Source organism: Trichechus manatus, unplaced genomic scaffold (genome assembly GCF_000243295.1).
Source record: "Trichechus manatus latirostris isolate Lorelei unplaced genomic scaffold, TriManLat1.0 scaffold00110, whole genome shotgun sequence".
Taxonomy (NCBI): Eukaryota; Metazoa; Chordata; class Mammalia; order Sirenia; family Trichechidae; genus Trichechus; species Trichechus manatus.
Window position 1 is genome coordinate 4,842,879 of NW_004444046.1, and position 26,561 is coordinate 4,869,439.

The 26,561-nt window shown below is 39.4% G+C and overlaps 1 protein-coding gene across 11 annotated transcripts in view; it reads right to left on the minus strand.

Moving 5' to 3' along the window:
- Positions 1-26,561, minus strand: part of PHC3 (polyhomeotic homolog 3) — an 89,237-nt gene that overhangs the window by 52,067 nt on the left and 10,609 nt on the right. For all 11 annotated transcript variants that reach the window (XR_002825182.1, XM_023737896.1, XM_023737898.1 and 8 more), the window contains one exon: positions 22,921-22,998. Coding sequence is in view for 10 of the 11 variants with exons in the window: in XM_023737896.1 (XP_023593664.1) it covers positions 22,921-22,998 (78 nt within the window). In the remaining variant the exon portion in view is untranslated. The remainder of the gene's footprint in view (positions 1-22,920; positions 22,999-26,561) is intronic.

A 26,561-nucleotide genomic window follows, 5' to 3' on the forward strand; every position in this document is an offset into this window, starting at 1 on the left:
CAGCTCTTATTTCTCTAGGATATATTCCAAGGAGTGGGACTGCTGGATTGTATGGTACTTCTATTTCTAGCTTTTTAAGGAAGCGCCAAATTGATTTCCAAAGGGGTTGTACCATTTTACATTCCCACCAACAGTGTACGTGTTCCACTCTCTCTACAACCTCTCTAGCATTTATTATTTCGTGTTTTTCGGATTAACGCTAGCCTTGTTCAGGTGAGATGATATCTCATTGTAGTTTTGATCTGCATTTTTCTAATGGCTAATGATTGTGAGCATTTCTTCATGTGTCTGTTAGCCGCCTCAGTATCTTCTTTGGCGAAGTGCCTGTTCATATCCTTTGTCCATTTTTTAATTGGGTTGTCTTTTTGTTGTTGAGGTTTTGCAGTATCTTGTAGATTTTAGAGATTAGACGCTGATCGGATTTGTCGTAGCCAAAAAATTTTTCCCAGTCTGTAGGTTGTCTTTTGACTCTTTTGGTGAAGTCTTTTGATGAGCATAAGTGTTTAATTTTTAGGAGCTCCCAGTTATCTAGTCTCTCTTTTGGTGCTTGTGCATTGTTACTTATGGTTCGTATTGTGTTTATGCTATGTATTAGGGCTCCTAGCATTGTCCCTATTTTTAATTCCGTGATCTTTATCGTTTTCGATTTTATATTTAAGTCTTTGATCCATTTTGAGTTAGTTTTTGTGCATGGGGTGAGGTATGGGTCTTGTTTCAGTGTTTTGCAGATGGATATCCAGTTATGCCAGCACCATCCGTTAAAGAGACAGTCTTTTCCCCAATTAATGGACTTTGGGCCTTTGTCAAATATCAGCTGCTCATAGGTGGATGAATTTATGTCTGGATTCTCAATTCTGTTCCATTCGTCTATGTATCTGTTGTTGTACCAGTACCAGGCTGTTTTGACTACTGTGGTGGTACAACAGGTTCTAAAATCAGGTAGTGTGAGGTCTCTCATTTTGTTCTTCTTCTTGAGGAATGCTTTACTTATTCGGGGTCTCTTCCCTTTCTATATGAAGTTTGGTGATTTGCTTCTCCATCTCATGAAAAAATGCCAGTGGAATCTGGATTGGGACTGCACTGCATCTGTAGATAGCTCTGGGTAGAACTGACATTTTCACAATGTTGAGTCTTCCTATCCATGAGCAAGGTATGTTGTTCCACTTATGCCAGTCTCTTTTGGTTTCTTGCAGTAGTGTCTGGTATATCTTTTACACCTCTGGTTAGATTTATTCCTAAGTATTTTATCTTCTTGAGGGCTACTGTGAATGGTATTGATTTGGTGATTTCCTCTTCAAGGTTCTTTGTTGGAGTAAAAGAATCCAACTGATTTTTCTATGTTTCTGTTGTATCCTGAAACTTTGCTGAAATCTTCTATTACTTTCAGTAGTTTTCTTGTGGATTCTTCAGGGTTTTCTGCATATAAGATCATATCATCTGCAAACAGAGATACTGTGACTTCTTCCCTACCAATCTGGATGCCGTGATTTCTTTTTCTAGTCTAACTGCTCTGGCTAGGACCTCCAGCACAATGTTGAATAAGAGTGGTGATAAAGGCATCCTTGTCTGGTTCCCGTTCTCAAGGGGAATGCTTTCAAAGTCTCTCCATTTAGGATGATGTTGGCTGTTGGCTTTATATAAACACCCTTAATTATATTGAGGAATTTCCCTTCTATTCCTATTTTGTTGAGAATTTTTATCATGAATGGGTATTGGACTTTGTCAAATGCCTTTTCTTCATCGATTGATAAAATCATGTGGTTCTTGTCTTTTGTTTTATTTATTCCATTTCCTTTTTGACTTTCAATTTTCCTAGATTCATACTTCGTACATTCCACGTTCTGATTATTAATGGATGTTTGCAGCTGTTTCTTCTCATTTTCAGTCATGCCACATCAGTAAATGAAGGTCTCAAAAGCTTGACTCCATCCACGTCATTAAGGTCAACTCTACTTCGAGGCAGCAGCTTTTCCCCAGTTGTCTTTTGAGTGCCTTCCAACCTTAGGGGCTCATCTTTAAGCACTATATCAAACAATGTTCTGCTGCTATTCATAAAGTTTTCACTGGCTAAATCTTTTTCAGAAGTAGTCTGCCGGACCCTTCTTCCTAGTCTTAGTCTGGAAGCTTAGATGAAACCCGTCCGCCACGGGTGACCCCACTGGTATTCGAATACTGGTTGCATAGCTTCCAGCATCACAGCAACACGCAAGCCCCCAAAGTACGACAAACTGACAGACACTAACTAGACAGTAGACACGAATTATCTTAGATGAATGGAAGGACAACCTACAATCCAGAAGTCAGCACAACTGAACCAAACCAAAAGGTAGTAAGTTTCCTGAACACAACCAAACACTTCGAGGGACAGAGTAGCAGGGGCAGGGGTTTGGGGACCATGGTTTTGGGGGACATCTAGGTCAACTGACATAACAAAGTTTATTAAGAAAATGTTCTGCACCCCACTTTGGTGAGTGGTGTCTGGGGTCTTAAAAGCTTGCGAGCGGCCATCTAAGATGCATCAATTGGTCCCAGTTCACCTGGAGCAAAGGAGAATGAAGAACACCAAAGACACAAGGAAAATATTAGTCTAAGAGACAAAAAGGGCCATATAAACCAGAGACTCCGTAAGTCTGAGACCAGAAGAACTAGATGGTGCCTGGCTGCCACCAATGACTGCTGACAGGGAACACAACGGAGAGTCCCCTGACAGAGCAAGAGAAAAGTGGGGTGTAGAACTCAAATTCTAGTAAAAAGTCTAGACTTAATGATCTGACTGAGACTGGAGGAACCCCAGAAGACATGGCCCCTGGACTCTCTGTTAACCCAGAACTAAAACCATTCCTGAAGCCACCTCTTCAGACAAAGATTAGGCTGGGCTATAAGATATAAAATGATACTAATGAAGAGTGTACTTCTTAGTTCAAGTAGATACATGAGAGTAAATGGACAGCTCCTGTCTGGAGGCGAGATGAGAAGGCAGAAAGGGATAGGAGCTGGTTGAATGGACATGAGAAATCCAGGGTGGAAAGGGGGAGTGTGCTGTCACATTATAGGGACAGTAACTAAGGTCACATAACAACGTATGTATAAATTTTTGTATGAGAATCTAACTTGAGCTGTAAATTTTCACCTAAAGCAAAATTGAAAAAAAAAAAAAAAACAAGAATCTTTCTTTGATTTTAGTAATATTAATTTTCCATTTAAAAATCTTCCACACTTCCCATAAAGGATAAAGTTCAACCTCCTGTAACTATCTCTCTAATATCACCTCCTCCCACTCCTCCATACTCAACCATCACATTAGCCATGTGAAGTTATTTGCAACATCATGATGTCGCAGGCCTCAATGGCATACGTAACAATGCTCCTGACTGGACTGAACAGTCCTCCTCATCCCCATGGCCCACCCCATCCTAACCTATATTGTGAACAACTCTCCAAAAGTCATCTACTCTAATAAGCATTTCAAGGCATCCCTATATCCCAAAGCAGAACTGACTATTCTCCCTCTTTTTTGCCTAACTTATCTTCCACACATTTTCATCTCTTCTAAACGCTAAACTCTAAGCTCTTTAAGGGTAGGAATCATCTTGATAGATCATCTTCATATATCAACTGTCTATGAAAGTGCCTTCACTCACTAAAAGTTTATTAAAGAATGCCATGTTATTTTAAAGCATATTTTATAGTTTTAATGTAATAATTAAGCCTACCACAAAGAGAATCAGTGAGTATGAAAAAGAGAGAGAGAAAGAAAAACAGTTTTTGTATACTGAATAACAAAGCAGAGATAAAACATAAAGATGGTGTAGTAATACTAGTTCAACTTTATTTCTGATGTACTACATAATAAATTACTAATAAGTCCCCCCAAAAAACTATTATTCTTTGTCTATACCTTACTACATATGGACATTTTGGGTAAAACCTTATTCCAAATATTAAACCACTCAGCAAAATACAACTGGACCACGGTTTTCTAACTCCTTTCTTATTGCTCCCTGATAGCTTACTAATTCAGGCCACGATGCAGTAAAAATGTCTTAGCATGTTTTTTAGTCAACAATTCTTGAAAAGGAAGAGGGGAGGGGAGGAACTCTAGTAAGGATAATCTATGCACTCTTGTCTTAGACATCTAGTGCTGCCTGCCATAACAGAAATACCACAAGTGGATGGTTTTAAGGAAGAGGAGTTTATTTCCTCATAGTCAAAGTAGGCTAAAAGTCCAAATTCAGGGCGTCAGCTCCAGGGGAAGGCTTTTTCTCTCTGTTGGCCTTCTCATCAATGTTCCCCCGGACTAGGAGCTGCTCGGCGCAGGGACCCCAGTCCAAAGGACGTGCTCTGCTCCCAGCACTGCTTTCTTGACGGTATGAGGTCCCCCTCTCTCACTGCTCACTTCTGTCTTTTATATCTCAAGAGATTGCCTCAGGACACAATCCAGTCTTGTAGATCAGGTCCTGCCTTACTAACACAACTGCCACCTATCCTCCCTCATTAACATCATAGAGGCAGGTTTACAACATACAAGAAAATCACACAGTACCAGGAATCATGGCTTAGCCAAATTGATACACACATTTTTTGGGGTGACACAAGTCAAACCATGACAACTCTTTAAAGAAAACAATAACAAAGATCTTTTTAAAAAATGATTGGCTAATCACTGAAATGTCTAAAAGAGTCTCTTTAAGGAAGCAGAACAAAGCACAAACAAGTTTGTGCATTATGTATTTTTATACAAGTTGTATTGAAAAAAGGAAGTAAGAAAACTACATAGTAACTTCCTGACCACCTGTATTCCACTTGTCTAAGTTACAAGATCAAAGTACAAGTATCAGGTCTACTTTTAGTTCCATACAGCAAGTAACACCTCAGGCAGCGTCTACGAAAAGATGCCCAACCCATATGGACGAATAAATCAGTAGCCATCTCTGCAAGGAATTCATCTCCCCTGCTGGCCTGACTAAACAACGTCCCTTCCTTTCTATAACTGATAAGACTTTATTTTCTGCTTCACTCTGCTTACCTGAACCAGATGCCCTTAAAGTTTTCCAATATTTTCTCCAACCCAACAGCCCTAATTCCCTTTCACTTGAAGCCTTAAAAGCCAATCCTGTCATCTCATACTTCAAGACCCACACTCCACACAGGAACTCACTCCCTGAGCTCTATCAGGAAGCTCTCTCCCCACTGTCACTAATTCTAGGATTCACTAGAGAAAAGCAAGTCTGCCAGGAAAAGCCACTAAACTCCCAACCACCTCTTGATGCTCCCCAATAAAGGCTCCACAGGGTCTCTGGCCCAGAGTACTCCCTATAGCCAAAGCCCATTTGAGAGCTGCCTCTGCCATCTGGCTAATCTGAATCAATCAGGTATATCCACGCAAACGAACACTACAGATATTAAAAGGATGCTGTAATCTGTATTCCGTGGCATGAAAATATCTTTACAACCCACTGTTCAGTGAAAAAAGGCTGCAGAGTAACAGTACAGTGTAATTCCATTTGCGTATATAATTACATACTGTGAGATGTAGAGTCACCTTGCAGAAAGTAATTGGTCCTTTGTTCTTGGTTCTTTCATGTCATACCAACACCTGAGGCTAATTAATGAATGGGGGGTCATCTGGGGGTTTGACGCTGACTAAGCTTCACAAGGCATGATGTAATCTGTCATGGCCACGTGGTGAGGCCAATAAAAGCCCTGAACCCTGAGGCTCAGGGGGGCTGCCTAGCTGGTGACCATGCACAGGAGAGGATAGAGTGACCCTCTGTGGGACACGGAAGCTCTGCACCGTGACCTCTCCCAAACCCTTGTATCTCTTTATCTGTATCCTTTTTGGTTATAATAAAGTTGTATCTGTACTATGGTACACCCTCTGTGAATTAACAAACCCACTGGGGCAGTGAGAGCCAGCGGGGGCTGGCATCTGCCTATCTGGCAGTCTGAAAGACATCCTTCTAATGTGTGAGCTCTGATCTAGCTCTGGGTGGCTAGGGTCCGAAAAAAGCTGCACAGGCAGCTGGTCTGAAAGACAGTGTCTGTCTAACTTGTGAGCTATGGCCCAGCTCTGGGTGGCTAGGGTCGGAGAGTGATCGTGCCATGTAAGCAGTTGGTGACAAAGATGGAGGAGTGGGAAGACGAGGACTGGATCCATTTCCACACTTTGGGAACTGGATCCATGCTGACCTTACCATGAAGTTAGCAATGAAGGTGGGATGTGCCCACTGTGCCCCTTGTTTAGTGCACATACAAATGTATTTATATATAATTTATACATATGCATACACACATATATATAAATCACATGTAAGTAACATGCTGAGAGAGATGACTAAACTGTGCATATATACAATGTATATTCATAAAACTATATATGATAAGATTCAATACAGATACACATACTTAGATGGATAGTCATCAAAATGTTAAAGGTCAATTATGCCTGCTAGAGATAAAATTTGGCATGATTTATATTTCTTCTACATTTTTGTCTTTTCTATGTAGGTATCAGCTTTACCATCAGGGGGGTAATGCCATTGTCTTTCTTCCTTCCTTTTTTTTTCTTTTTCTGAAAGTTTAGGTTAGAATATGTGATTTATTTTTATCACAGTAAATCAGCTTATAAATTTCCTTGCCTTACTATATAGTGGGAATTTGTATGTAATTCAAATATCCAGAAGTATAAAATGCTATATAGAGATTTTAAGTAATAATGTCTATACCTATAAAAGATTTCTTTTTAAGAGATGGTACATTTTTAATAAATAAAATAAAATGCCTATTCTATTTATTATAGAAAGTCATTATTTCTACTTTCTGCAATACAAGCTGGTAGAAAGGGGGGAAAAAAACTCACAATGCTTTCAGATTTTGACTCCCTAGAAAGTAAACTTTAAATGTTGAAACAATTAAAACTTTGAAAATAATTTTCAATGTCCATCAGTGGGAAATGGCTATATAAAATACAGTGCATCCATACTGTGTTAACAGTATACAGCAGCTTGAGTGAGACTGATCTCTGTGTGCTGTCAAGGAAAGATCTCAAGACACATAGTTAAGTAAAAAAAAAACAATGCAGAATATCTTCCTGTGTTTACAATCAATGTGTTAAACACATATACACACATTTCTTTATGACATATATGTCCATGATGTTTAGGAAAAGCTCTGGGGGGATACACAGCAAACTGAGGAGACAGAGGGACCGAAGGGAAAAGAAGGCTGAAGGGGACTTAACACCTTTTTTTTACCTTTCTCTAGTACTGGAGTATTTTATAAGAATGCACTAAAGCTGTTCATATCTATACAAATACTTGGGCTACAGTTTCATTTCAGACTAGTATTAAATTTTTTAAAATGCATCTAAACTCAACCACTTGAGACTACGTTTTGAAAACAATGAGCTTTTAAACTTAAAAAGCACCTCCTAAGATACACAATAAATGAGGGCATTAGCTAGAACACTGGGAATGATTGGTTGTAAGTGAATCATTTTATCTCGGATAAATTCACAATGGATTCATTTGATCTCCAGTTCATCTAATTTAGAAGTTTTAACAGAAAACTGAACAATCTCAATGACCCAGTAAGTATACTCTTAGAAAATGTTTAAAAAGAAAATAACTAGACATATGTACAAAGATCATGACAAGAATATTAAATGCTGCATTGTTTATAATAGCAAAAAAAGGGGTAGGGGGAATTAAACCAGAAAAAAGAAAATAGTAAAAAATGGTAGAACGTTAGGCAGCCATTAAAAATCATGTTTATAAAACAATACGAATAAAAGATGGTAGTCTGAACACACCCATTTGTTTCTCCTTCCTACCCAAATAATCAGTACAATACAAAACAGGATTAAGGAAAAAGACAAATCCAGACTGAGATACTCGTAAGACAAGCAACCTCGGCTCTTCAAATGTCACAAAAGCGAAAAAAAAAAAAAAACAAACAGGGAGACTTTTTTATACTAAAGGAAAAGAGACAGGACAGCTAAATGCAATGTGTGATTCCTGGATTGGAGTGGAGGGGGCTATAAAAGATATTTGGGGGCTACTAAGGGAATATGAGTATGGATTATGTACTAGATAATATTATTGTCTTGGTGTTAAATTTCTTGGTTATGATAATGGTACTGTGGCTGTATAGAACAATATCCTTCTCAAGCAATACATGCTAAAATACTTAAGGCTAAAGCATTATGAGGCTGCAATCTATTTTCATATGGTTCAGAAAAACAGTGTATATGCAGACAGAAAGGGAGATACAGTTAATATGGCAAACTTAACAATTGGTATAGCTACAAGAATGGTATATGAGGGTTACTGCACTAGTCTTGCATTTTTCTGTGGGTTCAAATATTTTCAAAACAAAAATGTAGGGGATAAAAGAACAACATCGAACAAAAAGAATACATACATAATGCAAAAAGAAAGACAGGAGTGTACCATCTGCATGAAGATATTTCACCACATTTCTGTAAGACCCAAAGAAGATGGGATCATACTGATGGAGGAACAATGAAGGAAGCTGCAGTCCAGAATACATGAGGAAACAGACCTGAGTTTAGACCCAGAGTTTATGGGCATGGAGGCAGAGGTTAGAAGTGAGGCTGAAAACTGGAGGACTATCTATCACAAGCGGCATCTAGATCTCTACTTCCAAGTAAGAAAGCACACTTGTCTAAGTGAAGTCAAAGAACTGCCATGGGAAAGCTAGGCTTCTACAGTAGGTACTGGTACCTTGAAGTAAGCCCTCCTTATTTTAAAATTGCTCCCAACCCAGCCTAATGACTAGTGCCCTACCTACATACCTTCAACTCTAAACCTGCCAAAGATATATTCTTCCCCACTGTCGCCACCACTATTACTGCATAAAAAACCCACTGCCATCGAGTTGATTCCGACTCACAGCAACACTACAGGACAGGGCAGAACTGCCCCACAGGGTTTCGAACTTAGCCGACCTTTTGGTTAGCGGCCGAGCTCTTAACCACCAGGGCTCTGATACTCCTACAAACAACAAAGGAATTCCAATCAGCCTTTCAACTAAGGAGAGAGGTCTACCAGGAACAGACCTATCTTCACAGCAGTGGAGAAAACCTACCTTGATTAAAGTACATAATCAAACACTCTTAAAAATAAGTAGAAAACCTAGGATTCCTAACTCTTACAAGAGAAAAACCATCAGCATAAAAGAAAATGACCAAGATATCTTCCAAGGAAAATAAATTATTCAGGAAACATGAAAACGTTTTTAAAAATCTGTTGTATCATAACAGAGATCTAAGATATTTTACTCATGCTATGAAAAAAGAACACCAGAAAACAAGAAAAAGCTAGTAGAAATTAGAAATACAATGGGTGAACTGAAAAAAAAAAAAAGTTCAATGAAAGGGTTTAAAAGAAACAGTCAAGGAAGTATCACACAACCCAGAGTAAAAAGGTAAAGGCAGAAAATGAGTGAAAAGATAAAATAATAAAGAATCCATCCAGAAAGACGAGCATCCAACTAAGGAGCTCCAGAAAGAGAGAGCAGAGGAAATGGAATTTTTTTTTTTAAATCTCACATACATGAACACTAGACACTGAGTTTTCAGACTGAGAGGGCCCAACAAGGGCCCTGCACGATGACATCTAGACACGTGCTCATGAAAGTAAAGAAAACTGCCAAACCTAAAAGATTCCAGAGAAAGAACATGTTACCATAGAGGAATGATAATGAGATGAGGGTGACATCAGCCTTTTTGTCAGCAATATTGACATTTTGAAAACAATGGTCCTTGCTTTCAAATTTCCTAAGAAAAAGTATTTTCAATATTGAATTTATATAGCAATATTAAATAAGGTATAAAACCCAAAACCAAACCCACTGCCGTCGAGTGGATTCCGACACGTAGTAACCCTGTAGAACAAAGCAGAACTGCCCCTTAGGGTTTCCAAGGCTGTAAATCTTTACTGAAGCAAACCGCCACATCTTTCTCCTGCAGAGCAGCTGGTGGGTTCGAATCACCGACCTTTCAGTTGGCAGCTGAGCACTTTAACCACTGCACCACCAGGGCTCCTCAAATAAGGCATAGGGAGGGAATTTCCGGGCCTACAAGGATTCAAAGTTTATTTTCAATGTATCCTTTACAAGGAAGTTACTTGAAGATACTCCAGCAAAGCAAAACTCTTATACTGTCCTTTGACTGTTTGCTTGTCTGTGTCCTCCACTAGTTCACTGTGCAATCCATGGCATCTAACACAGCACCCGGCAGCAAGCAGGCACTCAATAAGGAAGTACTGGCACAAATTATCCTCACAAGCGTGGCAGACTAACACAGAATCCCACTCAGTCATGAATCCCTGAGACTAAACTCTTCTGTTGCAGGATCATGACCTTATGATGAATCCTCTTCTTTGCAAACTCTACCCATTTTTTAAAGCTCAAGCCTCATACAAGAAGCCCTCCACAACTACTCCAATCACCAAAGATCTTTTTTTTTTTTTTAACTCTTATGGCATTTATCACTTGATTATATACCATCATATTGTATATTAACTGTTTGATATGTGTAGGATGGCTCTTCAAAATGGAGAGTAATGTCACTGATGGAAGGGATTTTGACTCATGTGTACCTCTAGAGCAACTAGCACAGGTATACCTGGTAACTGGCTGCCTGCCTGTAACTGGCAACCAAAGAATCTCATCACTGAGGGCAGCATTAAACCCTTTTTCTATAACCTAATTTCAGGCAATCAGAATATAACCTAAAATGATTATCTGCACTGCAAATAATCTACTTGCAATAATCGAGAATTAATATTATGCATTATATTTTCTAGTCAATGATTATAATTCCCACCATTCTAATGAATATTTGTTACATGCTGTGATGGACTGAATTGTGTCTCCCAAAAATATGCATATCAATTTGGCTAGTATTGTGTGATTGTCCACCATTCTGTCATCTGATGTGATTTTCCTATATGTTGTAAATCCTACTGCTATGATGTTAATGAGACAGGACTCAATCTACAAGAGTGGACTGTGTCTTGAGCCAATCTCTTTTGAGATATAAAAGAGAGAAGCAAGCAGAGAGACAGGGAGACCTCATACCACCAAGAAAGCAGTGCCGGGAGCAGTGCGCATCCTTTGAACCCGGGGTTCTTGCATGGAGAAGCTCCTAGTCCAGGGGAAGACTGATTACTCCTGAGTCGATAGAGAAAGCCTTCTCCTGGAGCTGATGTCCTGAATCTGGACTTCTAGCCTACCAGACTATAAGAAAATAAACTTATGTTTGTTAAAGCCATCCACCTGTAGTACTTCTGTTACAACAGCACTAGATGACTAAGATACATGCCTACTATATGACAGGCTCTGTTTTTATAATACATATAAACTATTTAAGACACCAACACAGAATCTTAGCGTAACATCTAAACCACTGTTCTCAGAAAAACCACAGGGTTTTGCTTTGTTTGTTTAATAATATTTTACAGTGTTTTTGGTGAAAATTTACACAGCAAATTAGGTTCCCATTTGACAATTTCTACACAAAGTGTTCAGCAACATTAGTTACATTTTTCACAATGTGTCAACATTCTCTTTAAACTGCATTCTGGATGCTCTGTTTTCAGTAGTTTCCGTGCCCCCTATCTTTGCATCTTAGCTTTAGAGTGATTGTTGGCCTTCTGGTCTCATACACATGGTTTTAAAAACCACAGGGTTTTAACAAAAATAACTCTTCAAACACAATCTTATTCAGAATTTCCAAATTCAAACAGATCACAGAATGCTCTGGCAAAAGCTTAGGGTAGGGCCCAGAGCGCCATCTATTTAACCTTCCCCTTGATGCAGACCTGGAATGAAAAGCCTGTTGTTGTTGCTGTTAGGTGCCGCCAAGTCAGTTCTGACTCATAGCGACCCTATGTACAACAGAACGAAACACTGCCCGGTCCTGCACCATCCTCACAATCATTGCTGTTTGAGCTCACTATTGCAGCCACTGTGTCAATCCATCTCGTTGAAGGTCTTCCTCTTTTTCACTGATCCTCAGCTTTCCCAAGCATGATGTCCTTCTCCAGGGACTGGTCCCTCCTGATAACATGTCTAAAGCGCGTGAGACGAAGTCTCACCATCCTCACTTCTAAGGAGCATTCTAAATGTTATTCTTCCAAGACAGATTTGTTCATTCTTCTGGCAGTCTGTGGTATATTCAATATTCTTCACAAACACCACAATTCAAATGCATCAATTCTTCTTCAGTCTTCCTTATTCTTTGTCCAGCTTTCAACGAAAAGTCTAAACCATCTAATCAGATAACTTAGTTTTACAGAAGAGAAAACTGGGGTATAGGGAGGTCAAATGATTTGCCCTAAGTCACAACTCCAGTCAGTCACAGAATTAAGACTAGAACCCAGGTCCATCACCTCCTCTGCCAAGCTTTTTCTCATGATGCACCACAACTGGTAGTGAAGTCATCATGTACTCTTGTGACTTGAATTTTTAATGAGCTGAGCAAGACAACATTAATCACAGACCTCCCACATGAACTCTAGACTCACATATCCAATGTCTACTAAACATCTACAGGTAGGTATCTAATACATACCACAAACATAACTTGTCCAAAACCAAACTCCTAGTTTTCTTCCCCAACTTACTTCTCCAATTCTTCCCAATCTTAGTAAATGGCTTCTCCACTCCTTCAGATGCTTGGACCAAAAACCACAGAGTTGACTCCTTGCCTTTCCTCACATCTTATATTCAATCTATCAGCATGTCCTGTTAGCTCTACTTTCAAAACATCCAAATTTCCATAATAAAATGGTGAAGTAAAAAATATATCCAGAATCTGTCTAACCACTCTTCACCACTTCTGCTGTCACCATCATGGACCAAGCTGACAGTACATCTCAGTTGGCTTACAGGTAGTCACCGACCTATGATGACGGAATTCCATTCTGACAACTCTGTCCTAAGTCGGTTCTGCCGTAAATCAAATACCTCTTTTTTTTTTAAGTTTTCACGGCCTGCTATAGGGCAATGTTTTGAACAGTACATCATAACACTGTACATCTGCAAGTGAACATCTAAGAATGATAACCTCAGCAAATTACACGCTGCATGTAGTACATATTACTAATAAAATGTTAAAAAAAAAAAAAAGTTGTAAGTGCAGTTCGTCATACCCTGAATATGTCCTGAGGTGGGGACCACCTGTATTACTGGTCTCCTTGCTTCTGCCTTTGCCCCTTATAGCCTATTCTCAACACTGCAGTTAAGCAGACCCTTTTAAAACCTATGTCAGATCATATAACTTTTTGACTCAAACAGCTCACCAATAGCTTCCCAACTCAAAGCAATTAAAATTCAAGGGTTTTATAATATTTTATAGGTCCCTGCGTGGTGCAAACGGTTTGCTCGTTGGCTGCTACCCAAAAGGTTGGTGGTTGGAATCTACACTGTGTATGTAACTAGGGAAGAAAGTCTTTGTGATCTACTTCCTTAATATCACTGTCATTGAAAACGCTATGGAGTGCAATTCTACTCTGACACACATGGGGTTGGCATTTTGACACACATGGGGTTGGCATGAGTCAGAACTGACTCAATAACAAGTTTTTTCGGTTTATAACCTCCTGTAAGATCCTAAATCTTGATTAGGACTCCAACAACCTTTCTAAGGTCATCTCGAAACCGCACTCCCACTCTCTCACTCCACTTGAGCCACACTGCCCTCCTTTCTGTTCCTTCAACACGGCTGCCTTCCTCACCCCTTTCCAATGCCACCTTTATTAGCAAGGCCTTCCCCGACCACCCTAGTTTAAATTCTCCTCACCCCATCTCACTTCCTTGTTTTATTTTTCTTCATAGCACTTATCACCATCTGACATATATACTTGTTTACTGTCTATCCCTAGCTCCATGAAGATAGATTTTTGTCTGCTGTGTTGCTGTATCCCCAGCATCTAGAACAGTGTTTGGCACATATTAACCAAAAAAACACGCTGCTGTCGAGTCGATTCCAACTCACAGTGACCGTACAGGACAGAGCAGAACTGCCCCATGGGGATTCCAAGGAGCAACCGGTAGATTCAAACTGCCAACCTTTTGGTTAGCTGCCAAGCTCTTAACCACTGCGCCACCATATATACTGGCACATATTAAATGCTCATAAGTATTTGTTGAATGAATAAATAAAGTCATAAATAAACTGGACTTCAGAAGCTCATCTTGTGTAGTACCATAACTAGAAAGCAATCAAAAACAAGGTTTTTCCATTTTTTGGCAGAACAATAACGCGAATTACAGTCAAAACATCTGGGATAGTATAGAGCCAGAGCCAAAAAGCAACAAGGAAAGAGAATGAGGTACAAGCAGCCGTTGAGTTATTTAGAGTTTATGTAATTAACAATTGCAATTTCCAGCCACATAATCCTCTACAGCTGAAAATGCCCAAAGACTTAGAAGAGAAAGTATATATACAACATGATAGCACTTAAATTAAAACAAATAAAAATAACACAGGCCTATGTACTTACATTTATGTACAGAAATGCATAGTAAAAAAACAGGAAAGCTTTACATAAAACTTTGTCAGGGCAAATAGGACTGCTAACGTGTCCCTCTTACTCTATACATTTGTACTGTCCATCTCTTAGACAACAATACTGTCTTATTAAAGCAATATAAAAATTAATAAAATAAAGCTCTTCAATATCCTTTCTCGGAGATAACTACTGATAAGTTTGTTGTGTATTATTACATATTTTCCCCCACATAATCAGACAGATTATAGATATAACTTTGTAAAATAAGTTAAATAACAGTTCTGTTTCCATACAGATAGAATAAACTTATTTTTTCCTATTCCTCCCACTAAGTACAAATACAAACCCTGGGTGTTATATAAAACAAACACAAGACTCCAAAAGGTGAACAGAAGGCAGACCAGCTCGGGACCTTAGGACCCAAAGGACAACATGGCGGTGAGCTCCTGGGTTTTCTTTTTGCCTCATATAACCCACACTTACAGCTGAAGAAGCCGGTAACCCAGAAAAAACAATGGGCACAGTCAAAAAGCCCCAACAGAAGCCTACTCTTTCTAGCCAAAGGACTGTGAAAGGAACAGCCTAGCAAAACAGAAAACTTTTACAGTAATTGCTCTATTTCAGCCAAACACCACAAGAAAAAACTGTGGCCCCTCCCACACAGCAAAGGTCAAGCAGGGAGTCTAGATTTCCACCTTTGCCAGATTGTAATGAGGTACCCCAACCCCCACCCCCACCCCCGCCAATTCCTGTACTAGGCCGGTGTCAGAGAAGGCCAAGTAGGAACCAGGACTTTCATCTCTGCCAGGTAGTAATAAATGCCACCACCATCTCATCCCTTCACCCCAGGTATCAGTGGAGACCACAAGGTGAGCAATAATGAGGTGCTCCTACCCTTCTCAGCCAGGGAGGAATCAGTGGAGACTTAGTGAGGAGCCAGAACTGCCACCCTCCCATAGCAGTAATGAACAGCACCCCTCTCGGGTATCAACAGAGGCCAAATGGGGAACCTAGACTTCTACCCCAACCTGGCAGTAAGGAGGTGGCACACCTCCCTTTTCTCTGCAGAAGCAGTGTCAGAGCTCAGCTAAGACAAGGGTTTAAATAAGATCCACAGTCTCATAACGTAATACTCAAAATGCCCAGATTTCAACTGAAAATCGCTCAGCATACCAAGAACCAGGAAGATCTCAAATTGAGTGAAAAAGATAATAAATGCCAACCACTGATGACAGAAGTAAAAGAATTATCTGACATATTTTTAAAGCAGACATCATAAAAATGCTTTAACGAATGGTCTCCGGGAACATCTAGGTCATTTGGCATAACATCGTTTATAAACAAAATGTTCTACATTCTACTTTGTTGAGTAGCGTCTTGGGTCTTAAGAGCCTGCTAGCAGCCATCTGAGATACTCCACTGGTCTCACCCCTTCAGGAGCAAGGGCGACTGAAGAAAACCGAAGACACAAGGAAAAGATTAGTCCAAAGGACCAATGGACCACAACTACCACAGCCTCCACCAGACTGAGTCCAGCACAACTAGATGGGGCCTGGCTACCACCACTGACTGCTCTGACAGGGATCACAATACAGGATACCAGACAGAGCTGGAGAAAAATTCTAACTCACAAAAAAAGACCAGACTTACTGGCTTGACAAGAGACTGGAGAAACCCCTAGAGTATGGCCTCTGGACACCCTTTTAGCTCAGTAATGAAGTCACTCCTGAGGTTCACCCTTCATCCAAAGATTAGACAGGCCCATAAAACAAAATGAGACTAAAAGAGCGCACCAGCCCAGGGGCAAGGACTAGAAGCAGGAGGGGACAGGAAAGCTGCTAACATGGAACCCAAGGTCAAGAAGGGAGATGACATGTGGGGTTGGTAACCAACGTCACAAAACAGTCTGTGTACTAACTGTTTAATGAGAAGCTAGTATGTTCTGTAAACCTTCGTCTAAAGTACAACAATAAATAAATAATGCTTTAACGAGTGATTATAAACATGCTTGAAACAAAAAATAAAAAGTCTCAGCAAAGAAATAAAAGATATAAGGAAGAACTAAATGGAAATTTTAGAACTGAAAAATAGAATACATAACCAAAATGAAATAAGGTAAATAACATTATACTGTTCATTCTTGATTTTTTCACTTAATACATAAAAAAGCCTAAAACTCTCTCTATATATACATATGGCATTTTTTAGTAGCTACAGCATTTCACTGTATGAGTTAACCATCATTTATTTAACTAATCCTCAACTAATGGACTTTTATACTGTTTATGATTTTTTTACTATTGTAAGTCATACATATTTTCACAATTATATCTTTTAATTATTTTGCTAAAAGTGAGAGTGCTATGTGAAAGGGCATACACATTTTAAATTTTCATATACACTGCCAAACCCTCCAGAAAAGCTGAAACAATTTACATTCCCATTAGTGGGAATATATGGTGCAAATATATTTTATGCCATTTTGTTATCTGTTTTCTAACTTTGCTTATTTTTTTTGTTTTTTGTTTTCTTTTTGTAGCAAGAGTTTTTAATCGGTTTAGATTTTACTATAGGAAACCCTGGTGGCACAGTAGTTAAGAGCTATGGCTGCTAACCAAAAGGTCAGCAGTTTGAATCCACCAGGCACTCCTTGGAAACCCTATGGGGCAGTTCTACCGTGTCCATAGGGTCACTGTGAGTCAGAATTGACTTGACGGCAACAGGGATAGTCAATCAAAGTAAACTAAATCTTAGCCCCACTCATTTAAGGTAATGAAAACACTAACCTATAGGTTCAGTCCCAACAATCACAGTCACCACCTTCACTACTGATACAAGCCTAGAACTAGTCTTGCTGTTCTAATGAGGAGAAAGAAGAGAATGCTGGCACCCACTAATTGCCTGTTCGTTCAATTAGCGGTAGTCTTCTCAAACTGCAAACATGGTTGTCCCAGGTTGTTTGACTGATTTCATTTCTTTATAACATTCCATTTCCCAACTGATACCTCACTCCTACCCTAAACCCCAACCTATTAGGCTGGTCACCTGACAACTACTTTGTAGCCTTTTTTCTCCTGGAAGCCGAATTCTCCTCCATAGGTTTCATTGTTATCCGGAAACCTACCTCAGAATAACCAAAACTCTGAAACCTACTTGACTGCCGCCTGAAGGCTCATTATTATCACCAGCTAGAGATTTCTGCTACCACACTCTGCCCTCTTTTGGATGTTGATCTCAATTTACCAAGCCACACTGACCATCATGATTTGTCAACTTACTTGAATAGTAGCTCACCAGGGACAGAAAATAAAACAACGTATTACTCTTTTTTTTCTAGGCATCTGTTCTCTCTACTTCTTTTCCCCCACCAGCCAGTCATAGGTTCTAGCATTAATACTGGTTATGGACGTCAAATATGTCTTTAATTTGTACATTTGTAGTTAAGGGAATTACTGGTAAACATTTTGTAGACTGGTTAAAAATACAGACAAATTCTTTAGTCTATGAAATACTAAAATAACTATAACATTTATATAAATATGTCATGATGTATATTTTTCCCTTCAAAATAATAAAAGAAATTTTAAACTTTTCCTCTCATTATCATTTCATGTATGCAATATTCACAGAAATTACAATTCTAATAATTTTTTTTTTATGGTACTTTCATAAGCCAGACAGTCTTGTTTCATGAAGTATGCCAGAACCTATGACTGATACAAGCCTAGAACTAGTCTTGCTGTTCTAATGAGGAGAAACATCCAAAAGAGGGCAGAGCGTGGTAGCAGAAATCTCTAGCTAGTGATAATAATGAGCCTTCAGGTGGCAGTCAAGCAGGTTTCAGAGTTTTGGTTATTCTGAGGTAGGTTTCCGGATAACAATGAAACCTATGGAGGAGAATTCGGCTTCCAGGAGAAAAAAAGGCTACAAAGTAGTTGTCAGGTGACCAGCCTAATAGGTTGGGGTTTAGGGTAGGAGTGAGGTATCAGTTGGGAAACGGAATGTTATAAAGAAATGAAATCGGTCAAACAACCTGGGACAACCATGTTTGCAGTTTGAGAAGACTACCGCTAATTGAACGAACAGGCAATTAGTGGGTGCCAGCATTCTCTTCTTTTAAGTTATAAGCAATTTCTTTTTTAACTAATTTCACTCACGCTCCAGGTTACTTCCATGCTAAAAAAGAATTTTTTAAATTAAAAATGTCAGGTCGGTAGCCAGAAATACAGCTAGTCAGCAAAGACTACACTCTTAGATGAAGAAACAGTACAAGTTTATCTTCAATTCCTTAACAACCTACAAAGTATAATCTACAGGCATAGCTTGCTTGATTGTGCTTCACTTTATTGTGCTTCACGGATACTGAGTTTTTTACAAACTGTAAGATTTGTGGCAACCCTGCATCAACAAGTCTATCAGCGCCATTTTTCCAACAGCATGTGCTCACTTTGCGTCTGTGTCACATTTTGGTAATTCTTGCAATATTTCAAACTTTTTCATTATTATTATATCTGTTATGGTGATCTGTGATCAGTGATCTTTGATGTTACTGTTCTAATTGTTTTGGGGCACCACAAACTGCAGCCATATAAGACAGAGAACTTAATAAATGTTCTATGTGTTCTGACTGCTCCATTGACCGGCCACTCCCCCTTCCCCCATCTTTCTCCCTCTCCTCAAGCCTCCCTATTCCCTGAGACACGACAATATTGAAATTAGGCCAATTAATAACCCTATAATGGCCTCTGAGTGTTCAAGTGAAAGGAAGAGTTGCACATTTCTCACTTTAAATCAAAAGTTGGAAATGATTAAGCTTACTGAGGAAGGTACGTCGAAAGCCAAGACGGGCTGACAGCTAGGCCTCTTGCACCAAACAGTTAGTCAAGTTGTGAATGCAAAGGAAAAGTTCTTGAAGGAAAATAAAAGTGCTACTCCAGCAAACACACTAATGATAAGAAAGCAAAACAGCCTTATTGTTGATACGGACAAAGTTTTAGTGGTATGGATAGAAGATCAAACCAGCCGCAACATTCCCTTAAGCCAAAGCCTAATCCAGAGCAAGGCCCTAACTCTCTTCAATTCTGTGAAGGCTGAGAGAGGTGAGGAAGCTGCAGAAGAAAAGTTTGAAGCTAGCAAAGGTTGGTTCGTGAAGTTTAAGGAAAGAAGCCATCTCTATAACATAAAGGTGCAAGGTGAAGCAGCAATTGCTGATATAGAAGCTGCAGCAAGTTATCCAGAAGATCTAGCTAAGATAATTGATGAAGGTGGATACATTTAACAACAGACTTTCACTGTAGACAACATAGCTTTATATTGGAAGAAGATGTCATCTAGGACTTTCACAGCTAGAGAGAAGTCAATGCCTGGCTTCATAGCTTCAAAGGACAGGCTGACTCTCTTAGGGGCTAATGCAGCTGGTGACTTTAAGCTGAAGCCGATGCGCATTTACCATTCCAAAAATCCTAGGGCCCTTAAGAATTATGCTATATCTACTCTGCCTATGCTCTATAAGGCCTGGAAGACAAAACATCTGTTCACAACATGGTTTACTGTAAACTTTAAGGCCACTGTTGAGACCTACTGCTCAGAAAAAAAGATTCCTTTCAAAATATTACTGCACATTGACAATTCACTGGGTCTGCCAAGAGTTCTGATGGAGATGTACAAGATTAATGTTGTTTTCATGCCTGCTAACACAATATCCATCCTGCAGCTCACAGATCAAGGAGTAATTCTGACTTTCAAGTCTTAGTATCTAAGAAACACATTTCATAAGGTTTTGACTGCCATAGACAGTGATTCCTCTGATGGATCCGGGCAAAGTAAACTGAAAACCTTCCATTAAGAACATTCAAGATCCATGGGAAGAGGTCAAAATACCAACATTAACAGGTGTTTGGAAGAAGCTGATTGCAACACTCACAGATGACTTTGAGGGGTTCAAGGCTCCACTGGAGGAAGTAATAGTGGATGTGGTGTAAACAGCAAGAGAACTAGAATTAGAAGTGGAGCCTGAAGATGTGACTGAATTGCTACAATCTCATGATAAAACGGATGAGGAGTTGCTTCTTATAGATGAGCAAAGAAAGTGGTTTCTTCAGATAGAATCTACTCCAGGTACATGCTGTGAACATTGTTGAAATGACAACAAAAGATTTAGAATATTACATAAACTTAGATGATAAAGCAGTGGCAAGATTTGACAGGACTGACTCTAATTCTGAAAGAAGTTCTACTGTGGGTAAAATGCTATCAAACAGCATTGCATGCTACAGAGAAATTTTTTGTGAAAGGATGAGTCAATTGATGCAATAAACTTCGCTGTGTTATTTTAAGAAATTGCCACAGTCATGCCAACCTTCAGCAACCACTACCCTGATCAGTCAGTAACCATCAACATAGAGGCAAGACCTTCCACCAGCAAAAAGATTACAACTTGCTGAAGGCTCAGGTGATGGTCAGTATTTTTTAGCAATAAAGTATTTTTTAATTAAGGTATGTACGTTGTTTTTTTGGACATAATGCCACACTTAACAGACTACTATATAGTATAAACATAACTTTTATATGCACTGGAAAACCAAAAGGAGCCTTTGTGGTGCAGTGGTTAAGAGTTTGACTGCTAACCAAAACATCAGCAGTTCAAAGCCACTGGCCGCTCTTTGGAAACCCTAGGCAGCATTTCTACTCTGTCCTATAGGGTCGCTAGGAGTCAGACTTGACTCGACAGCAACGGGATTTTTTTCTTTTTTTTGGTTTGGGAAACCAAAATATTCGTGTGACTCATTTTATTGCAATATTCACTTTACTGCAGTGGTCTGGAACTGAACCTGCAATATGTCTGAGGTATGCCTGTACTACAGTCAGTTTTACAAAGTATCCAAGGTATTACCATCCTGGACTAGAAAAATTGCTGGAAAGGACATTACTGGGATAATTCAATGGTTCTCAAATGGGAGCAATTATGCCCCCCAGGAGACATTTCGCAATGTGTGGAGACATTTTTGGTTGTCACGAGGGGGAAGGAGAAGGCTCAGAGTCTACTCGTGTTGAAAGGGTAGAAGGCAAGAATGCAGCTAAACATCTTATAATGCACAGGATAGCCCCTACAACAAAAAATTATCAGGTGCAAAATCTCAAAACTATGATGCTGAGAAACCTGTGACGATGAAATCTGAATATGAACGGCATTATACCAATGTTAAATTTCCTGAATTTGACAATTTTCCTGTGATTCCATAAAAGAATGATTTTGTTCCTAGGAAATACATATTAAAGTATTCAGGATATATGGCATGTCTCAACTTACCTGCAAATGGTTCAGAAAAAAAATAATATGTATGTATAAAGAAAGAATAAGTGATAAAGCAATGGGCAAAATGTTGACAATTCGTGAATCTGGTAAAGGACGTACACAAATTCTTTTTATTATTCTTACGGTTGAAGTTACATCAAAATAAAAGTACTACCACTTTTGTAATTGTCTATTAACTGGGCAACTTTCCCAGTGTATTTGTGTAATACAGGAAATCAATTTTCTTTAACTCCTTTCCCAAAATAAATTACACTATCTTGAATGGATATTTGCAAATTTGACCAAGATAACTCAAGTAAGCTAAAAAGTATAATTTCTAAAATGTGAATAGCATAGACAAAGCTAGAAATATGTAAACATCTACCAAAAACATGACATATTTTAGAATAGCACAGGAAATGCACGGACTAATATCCCTGCATTATATAGTTTAGGCTTTCAATACACACTGAAAACTGAAACCATTTAGAATCACATAAGATCTGAACACAATCAGTACAGGCAGTCCCCAGATTATGAATGAGTTCTGTTTCTGTCTTTAAGTTGAATTTGTATTACATAAGTTGGAACAGTAGGTACAGTTCATATGTAACATCAGTTAAATGTTCATCTTAGTATATAGTAGAGTATACCTTTCTGTGTATAAAATACATTAAACAAACCCAGATACACAAAAACGTCTTTAACATAGTAATACAGTAATAATAATAATGTTTTCATGGGTGTCACAAAGCAGCACCTGTTTTTATTACCAACCACTGTGTGTATGTTTTTAAAAAAACAGGCTTTACGGGAGTTGGTTTGTAACTACAAGTTGTTCCTAAGTCGGACATTTATAACCCGGGGACTGCCTGTATAAAAAAAATAGATTTTTAAGACTCAGAGTTTTAGAAGTTTAACATTAGTTCCGAATTCTTGAACCTTATCATTTCTATTTCTTGGCACTCGTTACTCAACTAGCATTCAACAAACATACGATAACAACTTCATAAATATCAACAGTGGTTTCCTTTGGAAAAAAATAATTAAAAAATTTAAATCCAAGAAAAAATTCAGGGTACTTACAGATGTCTGGGACATACTTGACTGTTGTGTGACACTTCCTGTGGGGGAAGTAGATGGTCTTCCACTGGACAAACTTGCCTTAAAAAGAAAAAAAAAAGACCTTTATAATAATATGTCTATAAAAAACCTGAAATTAGCTGGCGGAGCCAACCTGGCACTATGGACAGAAGCACCACACTGTCCCTCCACAGCAAAGACCCGAAAAACTAAGTAAAACAGAGACAAATGTCAATCCTGGAACCCTAAGCATCTAATGAAGAGATAAAGAACTCAGTCAAGCACCAAATGGAGTAAGAAACTGACAGAGAACGGAGACCGAGAAGAGATACGTGTGGAGGTCCCCATGAGCTAACGCAGCACAGATTCGCCATCTTCGACTCCTGTCGGAGATAGGTGGACAGGGAGTACAGGAAAGCAGCTTCATGGAGCTCCCAGCAGGAGAAAGACCAACCAGTAATATACGCTTTCCCACCCCCCATCCTTCTCCCCTGCCCTCAGCCTGCGCTGTGCCCCTTCCTAGCTGGCTGCAGTCGCTCGGTTAGCCAGGAAGTACAGGGTCCATGTCGCTTGGATTTGCTCCGCCCACATCAAAGAGCAGCAGACAGGGAGTACGGGAAAGCAGCTTCACAGAGCTTCCAGCAGGAGACAGAACAACCAGTAACCAGTAATATACGCTTTCCCACCCCACAACCTTCTCCCCTCTACTCAGCCTCTGCCCCTTCCTAGCTGGCTGCAGTTGCTCAGCCAGGAAACACTGGCTCTGGCCCCATGCCACTTGGATTCGCCCCACCCACACTGGTTGGCTCCATCAGTGCTATTTGTTGCTGGTGTTGCATTTTCCGATTCTTCCAGTTTCTTCCCCACCTCTTATCACCTCCCCCTCCTTTCTCTTGAACACCTGGTTCCATGTGCCAGCTTTGCTGCTTCTTAAAAGGCTGTGAAGCACTGCTAGACTGGGGAACTGCTTCCCTGATCCACACCACCACGCTGCTGGGATCCCCAAGGCCTTTTTTTCTTTTCGTTTTGTTTTGTTCTGTTTTGTCTTGTTTGTTTTTTTCTTTTCATGGCTTTGGAGCCACTTCCCGGTTTTACACAGCCGTGCCAGTGGGAGCCCGGGGGACATTTCTTTTTTTTTTTTTTTTTTTCCCTTTCCGTCTTTCTTCATTTCTGTTTCTCATTTCTCTATATTTACCTTCTTTTCCTGTCTCCTGAATATCTGGTGCTGTGTGACACCTCTGCACCTTCTAGCCAGGTTGTATTTCACGGCCTGGGAGCCACTTCCCCAGGTCTTCAAAGCCACATCAGTGGGATGCCTGGGGACTTTTCTTTTTTTTTTTAGTCTTTCTAATTTTTATTTATTATTTTCGTTTTTTTCCACTCATTTTTCTCCATTTCTCAGTCTGTCTCTCCACTCCAACAGTAAGCTCCCTTAGCACTCTTTTGTGTGTGCGTGTTTTGTTTTTGGCTCCTGTTTTCTCTCTGCTCTCTCTCTCGTCTTTGCACCCATCTTAGCTCCACACATCACAACCTACCCGCTCCTTCCTGCCTACCTGCACCATGCACTGAACATCACATCCCCAAGCAGCACAGGCACGGCCTCCCGGAACCTGCCCTGCACTGATTCCCAGCCCACCCTGTTGGACTAGTACGTGTCACAAACAACCCATCCCAGCAACTCCCCTTCAGCTGGACCTGCCCTGCTACACCATAGCAGAGAAACGGGCCCTGCCTATTGGACAAGGCGGTGAAAAGTATCATGCCCACAGACAAGCAAACAACAAAGAACACACAGCCTGCCTGCTCAGACATAACCAAATAAAACAAAAAAGCAGGATGAAACAAATCTACAATCAATAAACGAAGACAGTAACTACTGAATGTCCCAAAGACAGCAGACAATATCAAAACATATTGAAAAAAAAGACAGGATGGTTTCAGTAGGCATCCAAAATAAAACAACAGATTACTTTCCAGTAGAAGAAAAGGCACTAGAACTACCTGATAGGGAATTCAAATCTCTAATATTTGGCGCTATCCAAGAGTTGAAGCAAAAAGCAGACAAAAATTAGGAAAAAATAGACAAATTCATGAAAAATAATAGACAAAAAATGGAAGAATTAAGGAAAATAATACAGGAACAAAATGCCAAAATAAATTCACAACTAGAAATCACACAAAAACAACAATTAGAAATCCAAAAGATAAACAAGACTTCAGAAATGGACAGTGTCACAGAAGGGCTGAGGAGCAGTTTGAAACGATAGAATCAGCGAAACTGAAGACAAACACTTGGATACAACTTTGAGGAAAAATCAGAAAAAAGAACAAAGAAAAATGAAGAAACCCTGAAAATTATGCGGGATACAATCAAAAGCAAAAATCTGCGAGTGATCGGAGTTCCAGAACAGTGGGAGAAAATGGAAAACACAGAGAGGATCACTGAACAACTGCTGACAGAAAACTTCCCTAATATTATGAAAGATGAAAAGTTGACCATCCAAGAAGCTCAACGAACCCCATATAGGATGGGACCCCAAAGGAAAATCACCAAGGCATATCATAATTACACTCGCTAAAAGCCAAAGACAAACAAAGAATCCTGAGAGCGGCTCGAGAAAAATGAAAAGTCACATACAGAGGGGAAACAGTAAGACTAAGCTCTGATTATCTGATAGAAGCCATGCAGGCAAGAGGGCAACAGGATGACATACATAAAACCTTGAAAGAAAAAAATTGCCAACCAAGAATAATATATCCTGCAAAACTCTCATTCAAATATGATGGTGAAATTAGGACATTTCCAGATAAACAGAAATTAAGGAACTATATAAAAACCAAACCAAACTTACAAGAATTATTAAAGGCAGTCCTTCGGTTTGAGAACAAACATCAGACCACAGCCTGAATCTAGGACGCAAGATCGTACCAGCCAGATACCAACCTAGGAAATGCACCCTCAAGGACTATCCAAAACCAAAAGAATTACAACAGGGAATCAGAGAGGTAAATCTGTAAATGACAACAATGTAAGAACAATAAAAGAGGGAATAAATGGTACAGGTATAGGACTTTCTAATGGAGAGGAAGGCAAGGCGATGCTGAGTAATAATAGACTGGTTCAAACCTAGGAAGATAAGGGTAAATTTCAAGGTAACCACAAAGAAAGTTAACAAACCTACTCATCAAAATAAAGAAGAAAAACATAAAGTCTCACTAAAAATAAAATCTACAGAAACGAACTGAAAAAAAAAAAAAAACCCACAAACAAAAGGAATTCAGCACAGGAGAGTAAGAGGAACAAAGAAAACGTCAGCACCACAAAAACCTGAAGTTAAAAGCTTTCTGTCACCAGGATAACACAAAATCACAACAAAAAGTCAAAAGGTTCAAATATGAACCAATTAATTTTATGGTCAACATGACTTAAGCTTTGGTCAGACAGGTTTTAAAAAAAGAAAAAACTGAATGGTGGAAACAGGACCAAAAGGCTGATCTTAGTTTTATTAGCCGCACACATTGTCAGTTTCACCCTACAGGTTCTGCGATCTTTGAAATGGAATCACCACTCCAACATTATGAAAAAGAAACTGGAGCTACATCAAGAGCCAGTTTCAGTTTTCTAACTCAGATCATGAACACAA